At 38.1% G+C, this 20,335-nt stretch overlaps 1 protein-coding gene across 1 annotated transcript; it reads right to left on the reverse strand.

The window, feature by feature from the left end:
- Positions 1 to 4,878: 4,878 nt before the first annotated feature.
- LOC133065316 (small ribosomal subunit protein eS19-like) lies at positions 4,879 to 5,355 on the reverse strand. Its single transcript, XM_061156115.1, has one exon. The coding sequence runs from the start codon at positions 5,323 to 5,325 to the stop codon at positions 4,879 to 4,881; it is 447 nt and encodes a 148-aa protein (XP_061012098.1). The 5' UTR covers positions 5,326 to 5,355.
- Positions 5,356 to 20,335: the final 14,980 nt, after the last annotated feature.

The raw sequence follows: 20,335 nt of genomic DNA on the forward strand, positions 1-20,335 counted from the left end.
CTGGGTCTGGAAGATCCCTTGGAGGAGGGCATGGCGACCCCCTCCAGTATTCTTGCCTGTTGAATCCCATGGACAGAGGAGCCTGGTGGGCTACAGTCCATAGGGTCGCAAAGAGTTGAACACGAATGAAGTGACTTAACATGTATACACATATTCACACGGAACATGATAAATTTTTCCAGTGAATGGAGTCACTTATTTTTATGCATCACATTGCCTTATTTCTAATAATGCTTTTTGCCTGAATTCTCTTTTGCTATTAATATTTGCCTTCTGTTGACAACTGATTGCCTATTCTTTTTTCCATAGTTTGACTTTTTATCTTCCTGTGTGCTTAGGTGTGTTTTTTGTAAAGGGTACATCGCTGAAATTGTTTTTTGCTTTTTTTAAATAGGGTATAACTTTTAAGGTCTGAACAGGACCTTAATGTAGTCAGATCCTAATCCATTGACATGTATTATGATTAGTGATTTTTATCTCTAACATCACACTTTGAACTTGTCCCATTTTACCTGTTCTTCTCCTCCCTTTTCCTCCTGTCTTGCCTCTTTTGTTTTCCTTTACATCTTTCTTTTCCCTTCACTTCCTTTGAAGGTTATATTGGATCTGTTCTATTAGTGTTTGCCCATTTAATCCATATTTAACAAGTTATAGGCAGTCAATAGCCATAGTCATCTCCTGGACAATACAAGGACCCCCAAATACTTCATTTTGCGATCTCCTCTCCCAATTTATAAGCTACAATAACTCAGCATTTAAAATCTAGTCTACTGGGCACTTCCCTGGTGGCCCAGTAGTCAAGAATCTGCCTTCCAAAGCAGGGGACGTGGATTCGATCCCTGGTCCAGGAAGATCCCCCATGCCATGGGGCAGCTAAGCCCGTGCACGCAGATAATGAGTTCACATGCCACAACTACTGAAGCCTGTGTGCCCCTGAGCCTATGCTCCACAACGAGAAAAGCCACTGCAATGAGAAGCCTGAGTACTGCAATGAAGAGTAGTGCCCGCTTGCCTCAGCTAGAGAAAAGCCCGTGTGCAGCAACAAAGACCTAGCAGAGCCTAAATAAACAAATAAAAATCTTGTCTGCTTCATTTCCCCGTGTTAGTTACCTTTGCCTCATTTACAGTCACTAGTTCGTTTAGATGTCACATATCATATCCAGCCTGGCTTACTATCGCTCCTTCAGACTCAGACCCTGCATCTGAGCTCCTCTTCTTTGACTTCAATACCATCCTCTAAAATCCCTTTAGTGCAGGTTCTTTGATGGTCAACCCCCCAAGTTCACACTTTCCCTTGTGTTGCTTGGTTTAGGGTTTTGGTTGAGTTAATCAGCACTTTGGAGACACTACCCTACAGCTGTGTGGCTTCCACTGCTGTGTGAAGGGTTCACCATAACCTGTCATTTTAATTAGGCAAAAATTCATATGTTTTCTGAAATATATGTATTATACATAATTTTAATATATATGTATACAAGAGCTTTTCTACTGCACTTGTCCTCCCTGCTGCCTTATTTAACAGATGCACCTCTATTACTTACATCTATATCTGTGTATTTGTACCGCTTTGGGTTATTGGGCTTCATTTCAGGTTTGCTGTTTTTGAACAAATTTGGAAAAATGCTATTCCTTTGAATGTTACTTCTCCCCCATTCCATTGTTTCTTGAACTTTATTCAGATTATAAATTTCCCTATGTTCCCTTTTTTAAATGTGCTTGAAAGAAGTGAAAGTGTTAGTCCCTTAGTCGTGTCTGACTCTTTGCAACCCCATGGACTGTAGCCTGCCAGGCTGCTATGTCCATGGGATTTCCTGCTAGAATCCTGGAGTGGGTTGCCATTCCCTTCTCCAGGGGTTCTTCCCTACCAAGGGACTGAACCCCAGTCTCCTGCATTGCAGGCAGATTCCAGCCTCTGAAGTCTGTGCAGGTCAATCTGGCTGCCCCCCACTGCTTCTTACTTATGGTGTCCTGCCTTCTTGAAGTTATGTGACTTCTCTTTTTAAATTAAATTTATTTTTAAATGAAACAAAGATGAATATTTTTAATGATAAAAGGTACAACTAACAAAGAAGGTAGATATCATAAACACCTAACAACAAAAAAACAAAGATACATAAGCAAAAATCAGAAGAAATACAAGGGAGAAGAAAAAAATATAGTGACATCTTAACATTTCTCTGAGAATATTTTGTCAAGTGCAGAAAAAATAAGAATAGGAGCATCTTGAACTATGTCCTTAATAATTTAAATGTAATAGATTTCTATATATATTAACCTTATATCCTACACAAATATATTTAAAATTTTGTATCTCATACATTGTTAGATATCCAAAGGACATTTAGTAAAACTGACAAAAGGGTAAACATTACTAGATTTCAAAAAGTAGAATTCTTTATTGTGTGATTCAGTTGTGCATATACACATATATTATTTTTGAAATTATTTTCCATTATATATTATTACACTTATTGATTGCAGTTCCCAGTGCTATAGTAAACATTTATTTGCTTGTTGCATGTCTATTTTTTTAAATTAGAAATCTAGTGTTCTATTCATGCTAAGTCAAACAGGTGGAAACAAAATGTCATAAATTTTTTAGTTAGGCAAAAATTCGTAAGTTTTCTAAAATATATATATTATACATATTATTTATATATATGTATACAAGAGCTTTTGTACTAAACTTGATAAAGGCTTAAGAAAGAACATCAAAAAAAGAAATGGAGAAATTGAAAAACAAACTAAACAAAATGGCAGCACTGAATATGAAATAGAAAACGTGAAACAAACTAGATAAAAGTAAAATATCCTCATATAATCCAGTTTGTAAATGTGGCTGCTCATTAGAAACATATCTGGAGCTCTGGTGAAATAAAAGTAATACCTAGACATTTGTATTTTTCAAAAAATTCCAAGATTATTCTGATATCATCTGGGTTTTAAAAAGTGATTACAGTTTTTTCTATTAAATGGTAGTTTTGATGATATAGAATTCTGTAATTTTTCTGTTGACCAATCATGATACAATGGTATTAAGTGAGTAATGGTTCCATAATCACAATAGTGAAAGATGTTTATCAGTTTTTATTATCAATAGCCAGACCAAAAATAAAAGATAATTACAATGGCAAGGCATAATGGGAACATGATTAACCTAACAATATAAAATAATTACATACAATTTGGGGGGTCAAGCAGAGTGATGTGGTAAGTAGAAGTGCACACATCCACAGCCTGTCTCTGTCTTATGGTTGGTGCATTTAATCCATTTACATTTAAAATAATTATCAATATGTATGATTTTATTATCATTTTCTTAATTGTTTCACGTTTGTTTTCTGTAGGTAAGTCTTTTCCCTCTCTTGTTTCCTGCCTAGAGAAGTTCCTTTAGCATTTGTTGTAAAGCTGGTTTGGTGGTGCTGAATTCACTTATCTTTTGCTTGCCTGAAAGGCTTTTGATTTCTCCATCAAATCTGAAGAAGAGTCTCGCTGGGTAGAGTATTCTTGGTTGTAGGATCTTTCCTTTCATCACTTTAAATATATCATGCCATTCCCTTCTGGCTTGTAGAGTTTCTGCTGAGAAATCAGCTGATAGCCTGATGGGAGTTCCCTTGTATGTTATTTGTTGTTTTTCCCTGTTGCTTTTAATATTTTATCTATGACTGTAATCTTTGTTGGTGTGATTACTATGTGTCTTGGTGTGTTCCTCCTTGGGTTTATCCTGCCTGGGACTCTCTGTGCTTCCTGGACTTGGTTGGATGTCCTGTGATTTCTAGCCATAGTATGTTCATTAGTTTTGGAAGTGTTTTGTTCATGAATAACTGAAGCCTGAATTAAGTTGGATTCTTCCAACCAGCACTTGGATTTCTTGTTGTTTGAGGCCCAGAGTGCAGGTGCCAGGGCTAGAGTGTGGGCATCTGCAAACTGGGACCCCTCAGTGTAGATTAACTCCACGTGTGTGTCTGCAGACCCTCCCCTTGTGGTTCCTGTTCTCCTGGTGTCCTCTCCCCACCCATCCATCCACCCCCACCCAGAGCATCCTCACTGCATGTTTCAGTGTGATGGATTGATTTGACACTGACCTCACGTCATGGTGGAGCCTCTGGGGGTTCAACCTGATCTGGGTCATGTGATCGGGCCTTTGTCTCCTGTCCCGAGTGCTGGGCAGACTTCAGAGAAGAACAGGTTCTGTGGGACTCTGCAGTCTCCTCCAGGCAAAGTCTGCATGCCCTTCATCTTGGCAATAGTGTGCATGCTTGCTCAGTTGTGTCCGACGCTTTGCAACCCTCATGGGCTCTAGCCCGCCTGGCTCCTCTGTCCATGGGATTCTCCAGGCAAGAATACTGAAATGGGTTGCTATTTGCTCCTCCAGGAGATCTTCCTCACCCAGGGATTGAGCGTGTGTCTCTGGCATTGTAGGTGGATTCTTTACTGCTGAGCCATCAGGGAAGACCTGTTCATCTTGAGAATCTGCAGATCCCTGACTTTTGTATCATCTAAGACAGTGTCCCTAACCTTTAGGCACTGGGGATGGGTTTCTTGGAAGACAGTTTTCCACAGACTAGGGTTTGGGGGAATTGGTGTTTGGATGATTCAAGTATGTTACATTTATTGTGTACTTTGTTTCTGTTATTATTATATCAGCTGCACCTCAGATCATCAGGCATTAGATCCCAGAGGTTGGGAATCCCTACTTCCTAAGAGACACATTTAAAAAAGATTTTAAAAAATCATATGTGGCATTCATTTGCTCCTATTGGAGCATTGATAGCCCAGGTTATCTAATCTGCCCTCCTGCTAGAGACTCCCAATTGATTATCTATTTATTTAAAAATTTTTTTTTTTTTTTTTTTTTTTTACGAATGAGGCAATTTATTAGTCTAGCATCATTTGTTCTAATGCTGCTGCCACCTGTCCAGTGATTCTGTCCAGATCTCTCTGTCCCTGAGGCGTCAGTCTGCAGCCCCCATCCTGGTCCTTTTCCACCATTTTCAGCCCCTCCAGGACTTGGAGGACCTGCTGGGCCACGCTCTTGGAGCCTCTGCTGAAGTGGCTGGGTATGACGTTGTTCCTCTGATGCCCCCCATAGATCTTGGTCATGGAGCCAACCCCAGCACCACCCCGGGGGTACAGGTGCCATGCCGTGGAAGCAGCTCGTGTGTAGAACCAGTTCTCATCGTAGGGAGCAAGTTCTTTATGCTTGGCCAGCTTGACGGTGTCCACCCATTCAGGGACTTTCAGCTTCCCGGACTTTTTGAGGAAGGCTGCCAGAGCTCTGACGAACTCCTGCTGGTTGACGTCTTTTACAGTAACTCCGGGCATCCTGCGGCCTCTGCGCTGCCAGCCAGGGGAAAGGGAAAAATTTTTTTTGATGTGGACTACTTTTTTTTTTTCATTTATTTTTATTAGTTGGAGGCTAATTACTTTACAATATTGTAGTGGTTTTTGCCATACATTGACGTGAATCAGCCATGGATTTACATGTGTTCCCCATCCCAATCCCCCCTCCCATCGCCCTCCCCATCTGATCCCTCTGGGTCTTCCCAGTGCACCAGCCCTGAGCACTTGTCTCATGCATCCAACCTGGACTGGTGATCTGTTTCACCCTTGATAGTATACTTGTTTCAATGTATTCTCTCAAAACATCCCACCCTTGCCTTCTCCCACAGAGTCCCAAAGTCTGTTCTGTACATCTGTGTCTCTGTCTGTTTTGCATATAGGGTTATCGTTACCATCTTTTTAAATTCCATATATATGCGTTAGTATACTGTATTGGTCTTTATCTTTCTGGCTTACTTCACTCTGTATAATGGGCTCTGGTTTCATCCATCTCATTATAATTGATTCAAATGCATTCTTTTTAATGGCTGAGTAATATTCCATTGTGTATATGTACCATAGCTTCCTTATCCTTTCATCTGCTGATGGGCATCTAGGTTGCTTCCATGTCCTGGAATTATAAACAGTGCTGCGATGAACGTTGGGGTGCATGTGTCTCTTTCAGATCTAGTTTCCTTGGTGTGTATGCCCAGGAGTGGTATTGCTGGGTCATATGGCAGTTCTATTTCCAGTTTTTTAAGGAATCTCCACACTGTTCTCCATAGTGGCTGTACTAGTTTGCATTCCCACCAACAGTGTAAGAGGGTTCCCTTTTCTCCACACCCTCTTCAGCATTTATTGCTTGTAGACTTTTGGATAGCAGCCATTCTGACTGGCGTGTAATGGTACCTCATTGTGGTTTTGATTTGCATTTCTCTGATAAAGAGTCATGTTGAGCATCTTTTAATGTGTTTGTTAGCCATCTGTATGTCTTTGGAGAAATGTCTGTTTAGTTCTTTGGCCCATTTTTTGATTGGGTCATTTATTTTTCTGGAAGTGAACTGCAGGAGTTGCTTGTATATTTTTGAGATTAATCCTTTGTCTGTTGCTTCGTTTGCTATTATTTTCTCCCATTCTGTGGGCTGTCTTTTCACCTTACTTATAGTTTCCTTTGTTGTGCAAAAGCTTTTAAGTTTCATTAGGTCCCATTTGTTTATTTTTGCTTTTATTTCCAATATTCTGGGAGGTGGGTCATAGAGGATCCTGCTGTGATTTATGTTGGAGAGTGTTTTGCCTATGTTCTCCTCTAGGAGTTTTATAGTTTCTGATCTTACATTTAGATCTTTAATCCATTTTGAGTTTATTTTTGTGTATGATGTTAGAAAGTGTTCTAGTTTCATTCTTTTACAAGTAGTTGACCAGTTTTCCCAGCACCATTTGTTAAAGAGGTTGTCTTTTTTCCATTGTATATCCTTGCCTCCTTTGTCGAAGATAAAGTGTCCATAGGTATGTGGATTTATCTCTGGGCTTTCTATTCTGTTCCATTGATCTATATTTCTGTCTTTGTGCCAGTACCACACTGTCTTGATGACTGTGGCTTTGTAGTAGAGCCTGAAGTCAGGCAGGTTGACTCCTCCAGTTCCATTCTTCTTTCTCAAGATTGCTTTGGCTATTCAAGGCTTTTTGTATTTCCATACAAATTGTGAAATTATTTGTTCTAGTTCTGTGAAAAATACCATTGGTAGCTTGATAGGGATTGCATTGAATCTATAGATTGCTTTGGGTAGTATAGTCATTTTCACAATATGATTCTTCCAATCCATGAACATGGTATATTTCTCCATCTATTTGTGTCCTCTTTGATTTCTTTCATCAGTGTTTTATAGTTTTCTATATATAGGTCTTTCATTTCTTTCGGTAGATGTACTCCAAAGTATTTTATTCTTTTTGTTGCAATGGTGAATGGTATTGTTTCCTTAATTTCTCTTTCTGTTTTCTCATTGTTAGTGTATAGGAATGCAAGGGATTTCTGTGTTAATTTTATATCCTGCAACATTACTGTATTCATTGATTAGCTCTAGTAATTTTCTGGTAGAGTCTTTAGGGTTTTCTATGTAGAGGATCATGTCATCTTCAAACAGTGAGAGTTTTACTTCTTCTTTTCCTATCTGGATTACTTTTATTTCTTTTTTTGCTCTGATTGCTGTGGCCAACACTTCCAAAACTATGTTGAATAGTAGTGGTGAGAGTGGGCACCCTTGTCTTGTTCCTGACTTTAAGGGAAATTCTTTCAATTTTTCACCATTGAGGATAATGTTTGCTGTGGGTTTGTCATATATAGCTTTTATTATGTTGAGGTATGTTCCTTCTATGCCTGCTTTCTGGAGAGTTTTTATCATAAATGGATGTTGAATTTGGTCAAAGGCTTTTTCTGCATCTACTGAGATAATCATATGGTTTTTATCTTTCAATTTGTTAATGTGGTGTATTACATTGATTGATTTGCAGATATTAAAGAATCCTTGCATTCCTGGGATAAAGCCCACTTGGTCATGATGTATGATCTTTTTAATATGTTGTTGGATTCTGTTTGCTAGAATTACGTTAAGGATTTTTGCATCTATGTTCATCAGTGATATTGGCCTGTAGTTTTCTTTTTTTGTGGTATCTTTGTCTGGTTTTGGCATTAGGGTGATGGTGGCCTCATAGAATGAGTTTGGAAGTTTGCCTTCATCTGTAATTTTCTGGAAGAGTTTGAGTAAGATAGGTGTTAGCTCTTCTCTAAATTTTTGGTAGAATTCAGCTGTGAAGCCATCTGGTCTTGGGCTTTTGTTTGCTGGAAGATTTCTGATTACAGTTTTGATTTCAGTGCTTGTGATGGGTCTGTTAAGATCTTCTTCTATTTCTTTCTGGTTCAGTTTTGGAAAGTTATACTTTTCTAAGAATTTGTCCAGTTCTTCCAAGTTGTCCATTTTATTGGCATATAGCTGCTGGTAGTAGTCTCTTATGATCCTTTGTATTTCAGTGTTGTCTGTTGTGCTTTGTCCATTTTCATTTCTAATTTTGTTGATTTGGTTCTTCTCCCTTTGTTTCTTGATGAGTCTGGCTAACAGTTTGTCAATTTTATTTACCTTTTCAAAAAACCAGCTTTTAGCTTTGTTAATTTTTGCTATGGTCTCTTTAGTTTCTTTTGTATTTATTTCTGCCCTAATTTTTAAGATTTCTTTCCTTCTACTAACCCTGGGATTCTTAATTTCTTCCTTCTCTAATTGCTTTAGGTGTAGAGTTAGGTTATTTTTGACTTTTCTCTTGTTTCTTGAGGTAAGCCTGTATTGCTATGAACCTTCCCCTTAGCACTGCTTTTACAGTGTCCCATAGGTTTTGGGCTGCTGTGTTTTCATTTTCATTCGTTTCTATGCATATTTTTATTTCTTTTTTGATTTCTTCTATGATTTGTTGGTTATTCAGAAGCGTGTTATTTAGCCTTCATATGTTGGAATTTTTAATAGTTTTTTTCCTGTAATTGAGATCTAATCTTACTGCACTGTGGTCAGAAAAGATGACTGGAATGATTTCAATTTTTTTGAATTTACCAAGGCTAGATTTATGGCCCAGGATGTGATCTATTCTAGAGAAGGTTCCGTGTGCACTTGAGAAAAAGGTAAAATTAATTGTTTTGGGGTGAAATGTCCTATAGATATCAATTAGGTCTAGCTGGATCATTGTGTCATTTAAAGTTTGTGTTTCCTCGGTAATTTTCTGTTTAGTTGATCTGTCCATAGGTGTGAGTGGGGTATAAAAGTCTTCCACTATTATTGTGTTATTGTTAATTTCCCTCTTCATTCTTGTTAGCATTTGCCTTACATATTGCAGTGCTATGTGGACTACTTTTAAAGTCTTTATTAAATTTGTTACAGTGTTGCTTCTATTTTATGATTTGGTTTTTTGGCCATGAGGCATGTGGGATCTTAGCTTCCTAACTAGGGATCAAATGAGCACCCCTGCATTGGAAGGTGAGGTCTTAATAAATAATATTTATTTATTTTTGTTTGCACTGGGTCTTCATTGCTGCATGGGCTTTTCTCTAGTTGCAGCAAGTAGGGGTACTCTCTAGTTGCGGTGCATGGGCTTCTCATTGTGGTGGCTTCTCTTGTTGTAGAGCATGGGCTCCAGGCATATTGGCTTCAGTAGTTGCAATGTGTGGGCTCCAGAGTTCCATCTCAGTAGTTGTGGTAGACCGGCCCAGCTGCTCCAAATCATGTGTGGTCTTTCAGGACCAGGGATCGAACCCATGTCCTATGCATTGGCAGGTGGATTCTCAACCACTGGACCACTAGGGATGTCCCCTGACCACTCACTTAAAATCCTATGGTCTTTGCCATTTTTGTGTGTCTGGGAAATCTCTTCTAAAAATAATGCTTTTTAATGCCTAAAATAAAATGCACAATATTACAGATGAAAACAATTATATCAAAACAGTTATCAACACTTTAAAACATGAATTAGAGATATAGTAACAAGTGTGCTTCTGAATGATACAAATAACAAGATTTGCTGACAGGTTTGTGCTTAGTCGCTCAGTCGTGTCCAACTCTTTGTGACCCCGTGGACTGTAGCCTGCCAGGCTCTTCTGTCCATGGGGATTCTCCAGGCAAGAATACTGGAGTGGGTTGCCATGCCCTCCTTCAGGGGATCTTCACAACCTGAAGTGGGTTGCCATGCCCTTCTCCAGTGAATCTTCCCAACCCAGGGATCAAACCCAGGTGACAGGTATACTAGGTGACAAACTCCCAGGTAAGAACTAATACTATTGCAGTTTGTTGTCTACCATTATAATGAACAAAAGGCTAAATTTGAGTTGAAGGTGAGTAAAAACAAATAATGGGCTTCCCTGGTGGCTCAGCGGTAAAGAAACTGCCTGCAATGTAGGAGATGCAGGTTCGATCCCTGAGTCAGGAGTATTTTCTGGAGGAGGAAATGGCAACCCACTCCAGTATTCTTGCTGGAAAATCCTGTTGACAGAGGAGCCAGGCAGGCTACAGTCCATGGCGTCGCAAAGAGTCAGACACAACTTAGCAACTGAGCACACACACACAAAAGCAAATAATGCAGTACTTTCCCTGACCTAGGGATAGAACCCTTGTCTCAGGCATCTCCTGCACTGGCAGGCAGGTTCTTTACCATGAGCATCACCTGGGGAGTCTCATCAATATTATATGTAATAGTATGTGTATGTCAATCTCCAACTCCTAATTTATCCGTCCACCCTCTTCCCCTTTGGTAATCATAGTTTGTTCTCTATGTCTGTGAGTCTGTTCTGTTAATAAGCTCAGTTTTTGTCATATTTTAGATTCCACATATAAGTGATATGGTATTTGTCTTTCTCTGACTTGCTTCACTTAGTAGGAGCATCTCTAGGTCCATCCATGTTGCTGCAAATGGCATATTTCCTTCCTTTTTATGGCTGAGTAATATTTCACTTATATATATACCGTATCTTCTTTATGCATTCATCTGTATATGGACATATATATTGCTTCCATGTCCTGGTTGTTGTAAATAGAAGAACATTGAGGTTCATGTATCTTTTCAAATTAGAGTTTCCTCTGATATAGGCCCAGGAGTGGGGTTGCTGCATCATGTGGCAACTCTACTTTTAGTTTCTTAAGGAACTCTGTACTGTTTTCCATAGTGGCTGCACTAATTTACATTCCCACCAATAGTGCAGGAGGGTTCCCTTATCTCCATGCTCTCTCCAGCATTTGTTGTTCATAGATTTTTTAATGGTGGCCATTCTGACTGGAGTAAGGTGATACCTCATTGTAGTTTCAACTTGTATTTCTCTAATTATTAGCAATATTGAGCATATTTTCATGTGGTTGGCCATTCATGTGTTTTCTTTGGAGAAAAGTCCCTTTAGATCTTCTGCTCACTTTTTGATTGGGTTGTTTATTTTTTTTCTGCAATTGAGCTGTTTATATATTTTGGAAATTAATCCCTTGGTTGCATTATTTGCAAATGATGATTTTGCAAATATTTTCTCACATGCTGTAGTTGTCTTTCCATTTGTTTACAGTTTCCTTTGCTGTGCAAAAGCTTTTGTGTTTAATCAGGTCCCATTTGGTTTTTGTTTTTATTTTCATTACTCTAGGAAATGGATCCAAAAGGATATTGATTTTTGTCTTCTGTAAACTATCCAGTCTTACATTTAGGTCTTTAATCCATTCTGAGTTTATTTTTGTGTATGGTGTCAGGAAGTGTTCAAATTTAATTTTTTTGCATGTCCAGTTTTCCCAGTGCCACTTATTGAAGAGACGTTTTCTCCATTGTATATTCTTGCCTCCTTTGTCAATCGTAGATTGACTGTAGCTGTGTGAGTTTATTTCTGGGTTTTCTGTCCTATTCCATTGATCTATATTTCTGGTTCTGTGACAGTACCATACTGTTTTGATTACTTTGTAGCTATGTAGTATAGTCTGATCTCTGGGTCAGAAGATCCCCTGGAGAAGGGGATGGCTACCCACTCCAGTATCCTTGCCTGGAGAACTCCATGGACAGAGGAGCCCGGTGGGTTACAGTCCATGGGGTCGCAACTGTGTGACTAATACACACACAGAGTATAGTCTGAAATCAGGGAGCCTGATTCCTCCAGCTCTGTTTTTCTTTCTCAAGATTGCTTTGGCTATTCAGTCTTTTGTGTTTCCATACAAATTAAAAATTTTTGTTCTAGTTCTGTAAAAAAATAAAAGCCATTGTTTATTTGATAGAGATTGTATTGAATCTGTGTATTGCCTTGGGTAGTATTGTCATTCTGACAGTATTGACAATACCGATTCTTCCAATCCAAAACACAGTATATCTTTCCATCTGTTTGTGTCTTCTCTGAGTTCTTTCATCAGCATCTTACAGGTTTCAGCGTACAGATCTTTTGCCTCCTTGGGTAAGTTTATTCCTAGGTAGTTTATTCTTTTTGATGGAATGGTAAATGGGATTATCTCTTTAATTTCTCTTTCTGACCTTTTGTCATTAGTGTATAGAAATGCACCAGATTTTTGTCTATTAACTTTGTATCCTGCAACTTTGTTGAATTCATTCCTGAGCTCTAGTTGGCATCTGTAGGATTTTCTTTGTATAGCATCATGTCATTTTCAAACAATGGCAGTTTTACTTCTTTTCCAATTTGGATTCCTTTTATTTCTTTTTCTTTGATTTCTGTAGCTAGCACTTCCTAAACTATGTTGAGTAAATGTGATGAGAGCGGACATCCTTGTCTTGTTCTTGATCTTAGAGAAAATGCTTTTAGCTTTTCATTGTTTAGAGTATGATTTTAGCTGTGGGTTTGTTGTACATGGTCTCTATTATATCGAGGTAGGTTCCCTCTATACCTGCTTTCTGGAGAGATGATATCATAAATGGATGTTGACTTTTTTATATCAAAAGTATTGAGATGATCATATGGTTTTTATTCAATTTGTTGATGTGGTGTTTCACACTAATTTGTGGATATTGAAAAATTCTTGCATTCCTTGGTTAAATCCTACTTGATCATGGTGTATGATCTTTTTCATGTAATGTTGGATTTGATTTGCTAGTATTTTCTTGAGTATTTTTATATCTATGCTCATCAGTGATGCTGGCCTATAATTTTCTTTTTTTGAGTGTTACCTTTGTCTGATTTTGATACCAGGGTGATGATGGCCTCATAGAATGAGTTTGGAAGTGTTCCTTCTTCAGCATGTTTTGGGAATAGTTTCAGAAGGATAGGTGTTGACTCTTATATTTTGAAAGCTAAGACTCTGAGCATATGACACATCAGAGAGGATGACCAGGTCACCCAGGGGACCCCTGCTGGGGATGTCACACCCAGAGTGACCTGGTCACTCATTTACAAACAACTGAAGGCTGTCTGGAGAAGGAGTCTTGTTCTTGGAGAGCCCGAGGGCACAATCAGAACCCATGCCTAGATGCTCAGTGAAGCTGAGGTTAGCTCAGAATTAAAAAATTGGAACAGGCTGCTTCACAGAGTGAAAGTGCCCCCAAAAGAGTGAGTGAACCTTTGTCAAGATCGTTTATTGAAAATTCTGCACTTGCAAATGAAGATCTTTTACAGTTTGAGGTCACGGGATGGACACCCATTGGCGTTCTTCATGGGCAACACACTGTCCTCCACCCCTACAGAGCGTTTGTGAAGGGGCCTGGCACCTGATCCCTCTGAAACTGATGAAATGTTTCTCTGGGATAAAACTGCAGCAGTGTTCATACAAAAGGAGCACAGGCAAGACTAGATACTGGGGGAAATGTTAGGGCCAAAGGAATTCACCTCATTCAGGCTGCGGAGCAGTGAGTTAAGATTGAAGAGTTTTGCTTATGACAGGCCAGTGCTTTTCTAATATTTTCTAATGTTTCTAACTTTTGGGTTTTTTTCACAGGATCTTATGGAAAAACTCAAATGAACCTTTGGGCCAACTCAATAGTTTGGTGATTTACCTGCTTCTCAAATCAGCATTTGGGGAGAAAACAGGTGCATAAACCCAGGGAACAGAGATTTATAAAGAGCTGTCTTTCCATGGAATGTACCTTTCTTTTTCTCATTAAACAAGCACCTGTCACACCTAATATAAGCTGGTCTAGGGAGAGAGCAGGGATACCACTGCTGCTGCCACCAGGGGCTTCCCTGGTGGCTCAGTGATAAAGAACCTGTCTGCCAGTACAGGAGACACGGGTTCAATCCCTGATCCGGGAAGATCCCACATGCCATGGAGCAGCTAGGCCCTTGCGCCACAACTGTTGAGCCTGTGCTCCAGAGCCTGGGCACCACAGCAAGAGAAGCCACTGCAGTGAGAAGCCCTTGCTCTCTACAACTAGGGAAAAGTCCGCGTAGCAACAAAGACCCAACACAGCCAAAAATAAATAAATAACATTACTTAAAAATGAAACCAAGAAGCAGCCCATGTATGAGGCAGACGTTACAGTGAGTATATTTATACATAGCAAATATAATTATGTATATTTACTATATATTAAATAGTTAATATAATTATATATATATTTATTATATATTAGAAAAGACCCCAATGCTGATAAAGATTGAAAGCAGGAGGAGAAAAAAGGGGGTGACAGAGTATGAGTTGCTTAGATGGCATCACTGACTCAATGGACATGAGTTTGAGTAAGCTCCAGGAGATGGTAAAGGACAGGGAAGCCTGGCATGCTAAAACAAGTATATAAAATTATATATATTTAATATAATTATATATGTACTTATATATATTATCTATATTTAATATATAATAAAATAATTATATGTTTTATATATGTAATAGAAGAAGGAGATATAAGTATGCATGAAGTACATGGGGGGTTTGGTGGAATTAGGTTATTTCAACACTGACATAGTACTTAAAAATCTTGACAGTGTATTACAACAAAATTTCAGGGAATAGTTTAAGTAGAATTTCAGCTTTGGTGCTGATGATGGAGCTTTAGCTTCTTCCTTGAGTCTTAGGGAGATTTATTTTTCCCCTTTTTTGATTTACAAGACTGGGGTAATAAATAAACTATGCAAACTCTTCATTTTAGGAGACTATTTTCCATGATATTAGTTACGGGTGTGAGTACTAGAATTAGGGAAAAATACAGGATTGATGCTAACTGTCTGATCGTAATGATGACCCTGTTCTACTGCTTGTCCTCCAATTCATGTTAGTGTTAATAGGTCTGCTATTAGAATTCAGAATAGACATGGGATAAGGGGTCAGATAAAGAATGCACCTGCAACGCAGAAAACAAAGGAGATGTGGGTTCAATTCCTTGGTGGGGAAGATTCTCTGGAGGAGGGCATGGCAACCCACTCTAATATTCTTGCGTGGAGAATCCCATGGGCAGAGGAATCTGACAGGCCACAGCCCATGGGGTCACAGAGTCGGACGTGACTGAGCAACTAAGCACGAGGGGTCAGCATGTTATGCTTCATTGTTTAGATGTATGAAGCAATGATACTAGCACTGATCAGGATAGAAAAGATACGGGCTAAAACCCTTCCTAGTTCTCTAGGGATTGATCAAAGGATTGAATATGTGGATAAGAAATACCATTCGTGTTTAATATGGGGTGGTGTATTGAGGGGGGTTGCTGGGGTATAGTTATCAGGGTCTCCTAATAAGTCAGGTGAAAATAGGGCTAATATTATTAATATCAGAACTAGTAACAAAGCACCTAAAATAGCTTTAATTGTATAATATGGGTGAAATGGTTTCTTGTCTATATCAGACGAAATTCCTTTTGGATTACTGGATCCTGTTTCATGGAGGGGTAGTGAAGTGGATGGCGCTAGTACTGCAGTAACAAATTGAAGAATAAAGTGAAAGGCAAAGGAAGAATTGTGCGAGAGTTGCTTTATCTACTGAAAACTCACCTCAGATTCCCTCAACAAGATCTGTGCCAATACACGGGATTGCTGAAAGGAGATTAGCAATTACTATTGCTCCGCAGAATGATATTTGTACTCATGGTGGTAATAGCCTATAAATGCTGTGGCTGTGACTGTGACTAGTATTAATAGAATAGCCCCAATGTTTCATGCTTCTGAGAAGGCATAGTGTAGGCCACATCTTACCTGGATGAACAGGCAGATAAAGAAAATGGGAGCCCTGTTTGCATGTATATATCAGATAATTCATCTGTGATTTACGTTTTGGCAAATGTGTGTGATTGATGAGGTGATTATTTTATCTGATGTGTAGCATATTACTAGGTACAAGCCTGTTAAGATTTATAAAATTAAACAGATATCTAGCAGAGATTCAAAATTCCATCATGATGAGATGTTTGATGGAGCTGGGAGGTCAATAAATGCATTATTAATAATTTTTAGTAGTGGGTGTGATTTTCTTTTTTTTATGATATTTTATTTCCAATTTGTTTTCAAACTGTTCAAGACATTATTATCATTTTATACAACTGATTATAGTTAGATCAATTCACGTATTTACTGATTTATTTGGTCAGCTCTTTTCTGTTTCTTCAGTCTTATTTTTTCCTTCTGAGTTGAAATTCCTTTCTGGGGTTTATCCTTTAGTAATTTTTCTAGTGAGATTTAGTTAGTGGCAAATTCTTTCTCCTTTATATTGTCTAAATATGCTCTCTCTATTGAATTATTGTTTACCTGAGCTTAGAATTTGGGTCAGCAATCATTTCCCTTCATTATTTTGCTATTATTATGCCATTGTCTTCTGCAAGTAAGTAGTGTTAGTTGCCCAGTCATGTCCGACTCTTTGTGACCCCGTGGACTGTAGCCCACCAGGCTCTTCTGACCATAGGATCCTCCAGGCAAGAATACTGGAGGGGGTAGACATTCCCTTCTCCAGGGGATCTTCCTGACTCAGGGACTGAACCTAAATCTCCTGCATTGGGAAGCCGATTCTTTACCAAGTGAGCAACCAGGGAAGCCCTTATCTTCTGGCTGGTGTGATCTTTGAATATTGGTCATTAGTGTTCTTGCAGTTGAATAACAATGATGATTTTTCATGTCATTGGTCATAGTTAGATTAGTAAGAATAAGAGAGAGTAAGAATAATGATAATGTGCATTGTATTTATTTTAGGTACTATTTTTGTGATTGGTTTTGTGGGTTTCACTTCAAAACCTTTACCTGTTTATGGTGGGCTTGGTTTGGTTATATGTGGTAGTGTTGGTTGTAGTACTGTATTAAATTTTGGTGGGTCATTTTTATATTTAATAGCATTTTAATTTATTTAGCAGGGATGTTAGTGGTGAGGTTTGGGTCTCCAATAAGACTGTACTGGGGGCATTTCTTTCTGGTTTAATTATGGAATTTTCAATAGTTTTCTTGCCTTAAAGGATGAAGAGGTGGAGATTGTGTATAAATTTAATGATTTAGAGGACTGAGTAATTTATGATATAGGGGATTCTTGATTTTTTAGTGAAGAAGCTATACGAATGATTAGTGATTGTCACCGGTTGTCATTGTTAATTGGTGTTGTGGTTATTATGGAAATTACTCATGGAAATAAAACAGAATTGTGCTAAGGAGAAGGGTGATGAAGAATGAAAGGAAAAATAATTTAATTAAAGCCTTTCTGATCCAATACTAACATGAAGATTTTTATTAGACTAAGGGAGGTGGTTTTTGGTAAAATATTTTCTAATCAGATTAAATCTAGAAAGGCGAATGCTGATTTTTGGTTGTTGATAGATTTAGATAGGGTGCAAGCCAGTGAATAATGGTGGGAAAATATCTTAAGAGATTGAAGAACTTAAATGTATTTGATGGATAACTGATTTTAGGTTTGGTGTAATGATATTAATTTCAAGTGCTGGAGTGAAACCTAGAATGGTTACAGGAATGGCAGTTAATTGTAGGTAGTAAGGTATAGTTATTTGGGGAATTGTTGGAGGAATGTTGTTGTAAATAAAACCAGTGAAAACACTTCAGTAGGCATCTAATAGAATTAATTAGGAGGGGGTTGTTTTCATTAATGATAGCTAAGGTAGAGAATCAAGGTTGCCCTAGAGTTTCAAAGAAGATAATGCGGGTATTGTAGGCAGCCATGAGGGAGGTAGTGATTAGAGTTATTAAAAGAGGTCAGGCATTAATATAACACATGCTGGGGGTTTTGATGATTAGGTCTTTGGAATAAAATCCAGTGAGGAAAGGTACTCCTGTTGGTGCTAGGCTGCCAATAATGAGGGCTGTTGTGGTAAAAGTTGCTCAGTCATGTCCGACTCTTTGAAATCCCATGGACTGTAGCCCACCAGGCTCCTCTTTCCTCTATCCATGGGATTTCCTAGGCAAGAATGCTGGAGTGGGTTACGATGCCCTCCTCCAGGGGATCTTCCCCACCCAGGGATTGAACCCAGATCTCCTGCATCATGATAAATGGTATTGCCTTAAATAGACGTCCTGTTTTTCTGATGTCTTATTCATTATTCAGGCTGTGGATGATAGATTCAGAGCTTATGAATAATATAACTTTAAGAAAAGTGTGAGTACAAATGTGAAGAAATGTTAGGTAAAGTTAGTTAATGCCAATTGTTACTATTATAAGGCCTGAATGACTAGAGGTAGAGAAGGCAATGGTTTTTTGGACATCATTTTGGGTAAGAGTACATATTGCTGTAAATAGTGTGATAATGGCTCCTAAACATAATATAATTGTTTGAGTAAAGTTGTTATTTTCTGTCAAAGGATAAAAATGAATGAGTAAAAAAGATGACCTGCTACCACTAGGGTGCTGCAGTGGGGTAGGTCTGAGACTGAGGTAGTGCCTTTTACTGCTGAAGGTAATGGGTGGAGGCCGAATTGAATGGATTTTCCAGTTGTGGCTAGCAGAGGTAAACTGGAGTTATTTAAGTCAAGCACAAAAATTTATAAATCCCATGAATTTATGCTGAATAGGCATCATGCTATTACTCTGATATATTCAATATCTCCAATACAGTTATATAAGATTGCTTGTAGGGCTGCTGTGTTTGCATCTGCTTGTCTTTTTCATCATCTGATAAGTAGGAAAGATAAAATTCCTACTCCTTCTCATCCCATGAAGAGCTGGAAGAGGTTATTAGCAGTAACAAGAATTAATATTGTAATAAGGAGAAGATACTTAAAGAATTGATTGATACTGGAGTCTGAGTGCATATATCATATTAAGAATTCTATGATTGATCATGTGACAAATAGTGCTACTGGTATGAATATTATTGAGAAATAATCTATTTTGAAGCTGAGTGATAATATAAGAGTTTGGATAGTAATTCAGCATCAGTTTGAAATAATTATCTCTTGGCCTGTATGAATAAATATTATTGTTCAGATTATGCTAGTAATTAAGGTATATGAAATAGTGGTTTTTACATTTGATTGGTATATGTTAGTTTTATAGATGTTGCTACTTGTTATTATGATTGGTATAATTAATGTAAATAGAGTGGCTAGTGTGAAAGAGGAGAATAAGTTTATCACTTTTATTTGGAGTTGCACCAGTTTTTTGGTTCCTAAGACCAATGGATAACTACTATCCTTTAAAAGTCTGAAAAAGCTGTGTTATTAGACATGGAGGCATGAGTTGGCATCTTGCAGACTTTTTCTGTAAATACAAAGGGGATAATCTTGTGTTATTAGATTCACAATCTAGCATTTTTTAAAAACTATGTTTACAGTATAGGAACCTAAAACAATTTTGGGATCTAATGATAGGAGTAGGAAGGGTAAGATGTGGCTTGATATGAAGTCATTTTCTCATGTAAAGGATGTTGAGATATTGTTGGTATGGTGTGTATATTTAACTTGCTGTGTTATGATTAATATGTACAGGGAGTATAAGGCAGTAATTACTATATTGACTCATATTAGAATAATTGTAATCTTTGATCATGAGAAAGATACTACTATAATTAATTCTCCAATTAAATTAATGGTAGAGGGGTAGGTTTACCAGGTTTGGTAATAATCACCAGATTGCTATTAATGAGAGAAATATTTCTAGGTCTTGGGCTAGAATTATTGTTTGGCTGTAAATTTGTTCATAATTTGAATTTGCCAAACAGAATAGTATAGATGATGCAAGGCTGTGGGCAGTTATTAGAGTGGTAACCCCTATATAAGGGCTTCCCTGTGGCCCTGATGGTAAAGAATGCCTGCAATGCAAGAGATCTGGGTTTGATTCCTTGGCTGGGAAGATCCTCTGGAGAAGGAAATGACAACCCACTACAGTATTCTTGCCTGAAAAGTCCCATGGACAGAGGAGCCTGGCAGGCTATAGTCCATGGGGTAGCAAAGAGTCAGACATGACTGTGATTAATGATTTCATTTTCACCCCGTATATAGCTTCAAGGTATTTAGATAAGGCTAGCTACAATTACAAGTGCTATATGGTTGTCAGAAGAATATGTGATGGGTGATTTTAGGTCTGTTTGACGTAAGCAAATTAAACTAGTTACTATTATACCTCAAGAAGATAATATAATAAAAGGATATCCTATGAAGTCTGTTAGT

This window comes from Dama dama, chromosome 11 (genome assembly GCF_033118175.1).
Source record: "Dama dama isolate Ldn47 chromosome 11, ASM3311817v1, whole genome shotgun sequence".
In the NCBI taxonomy this organism is placed as follows: domain Eukaryota; kingdom Metazoa; phylum Chordata; class Mammalia; order Artiodactyla; family Cervidae; genus Dama; species Dama dama.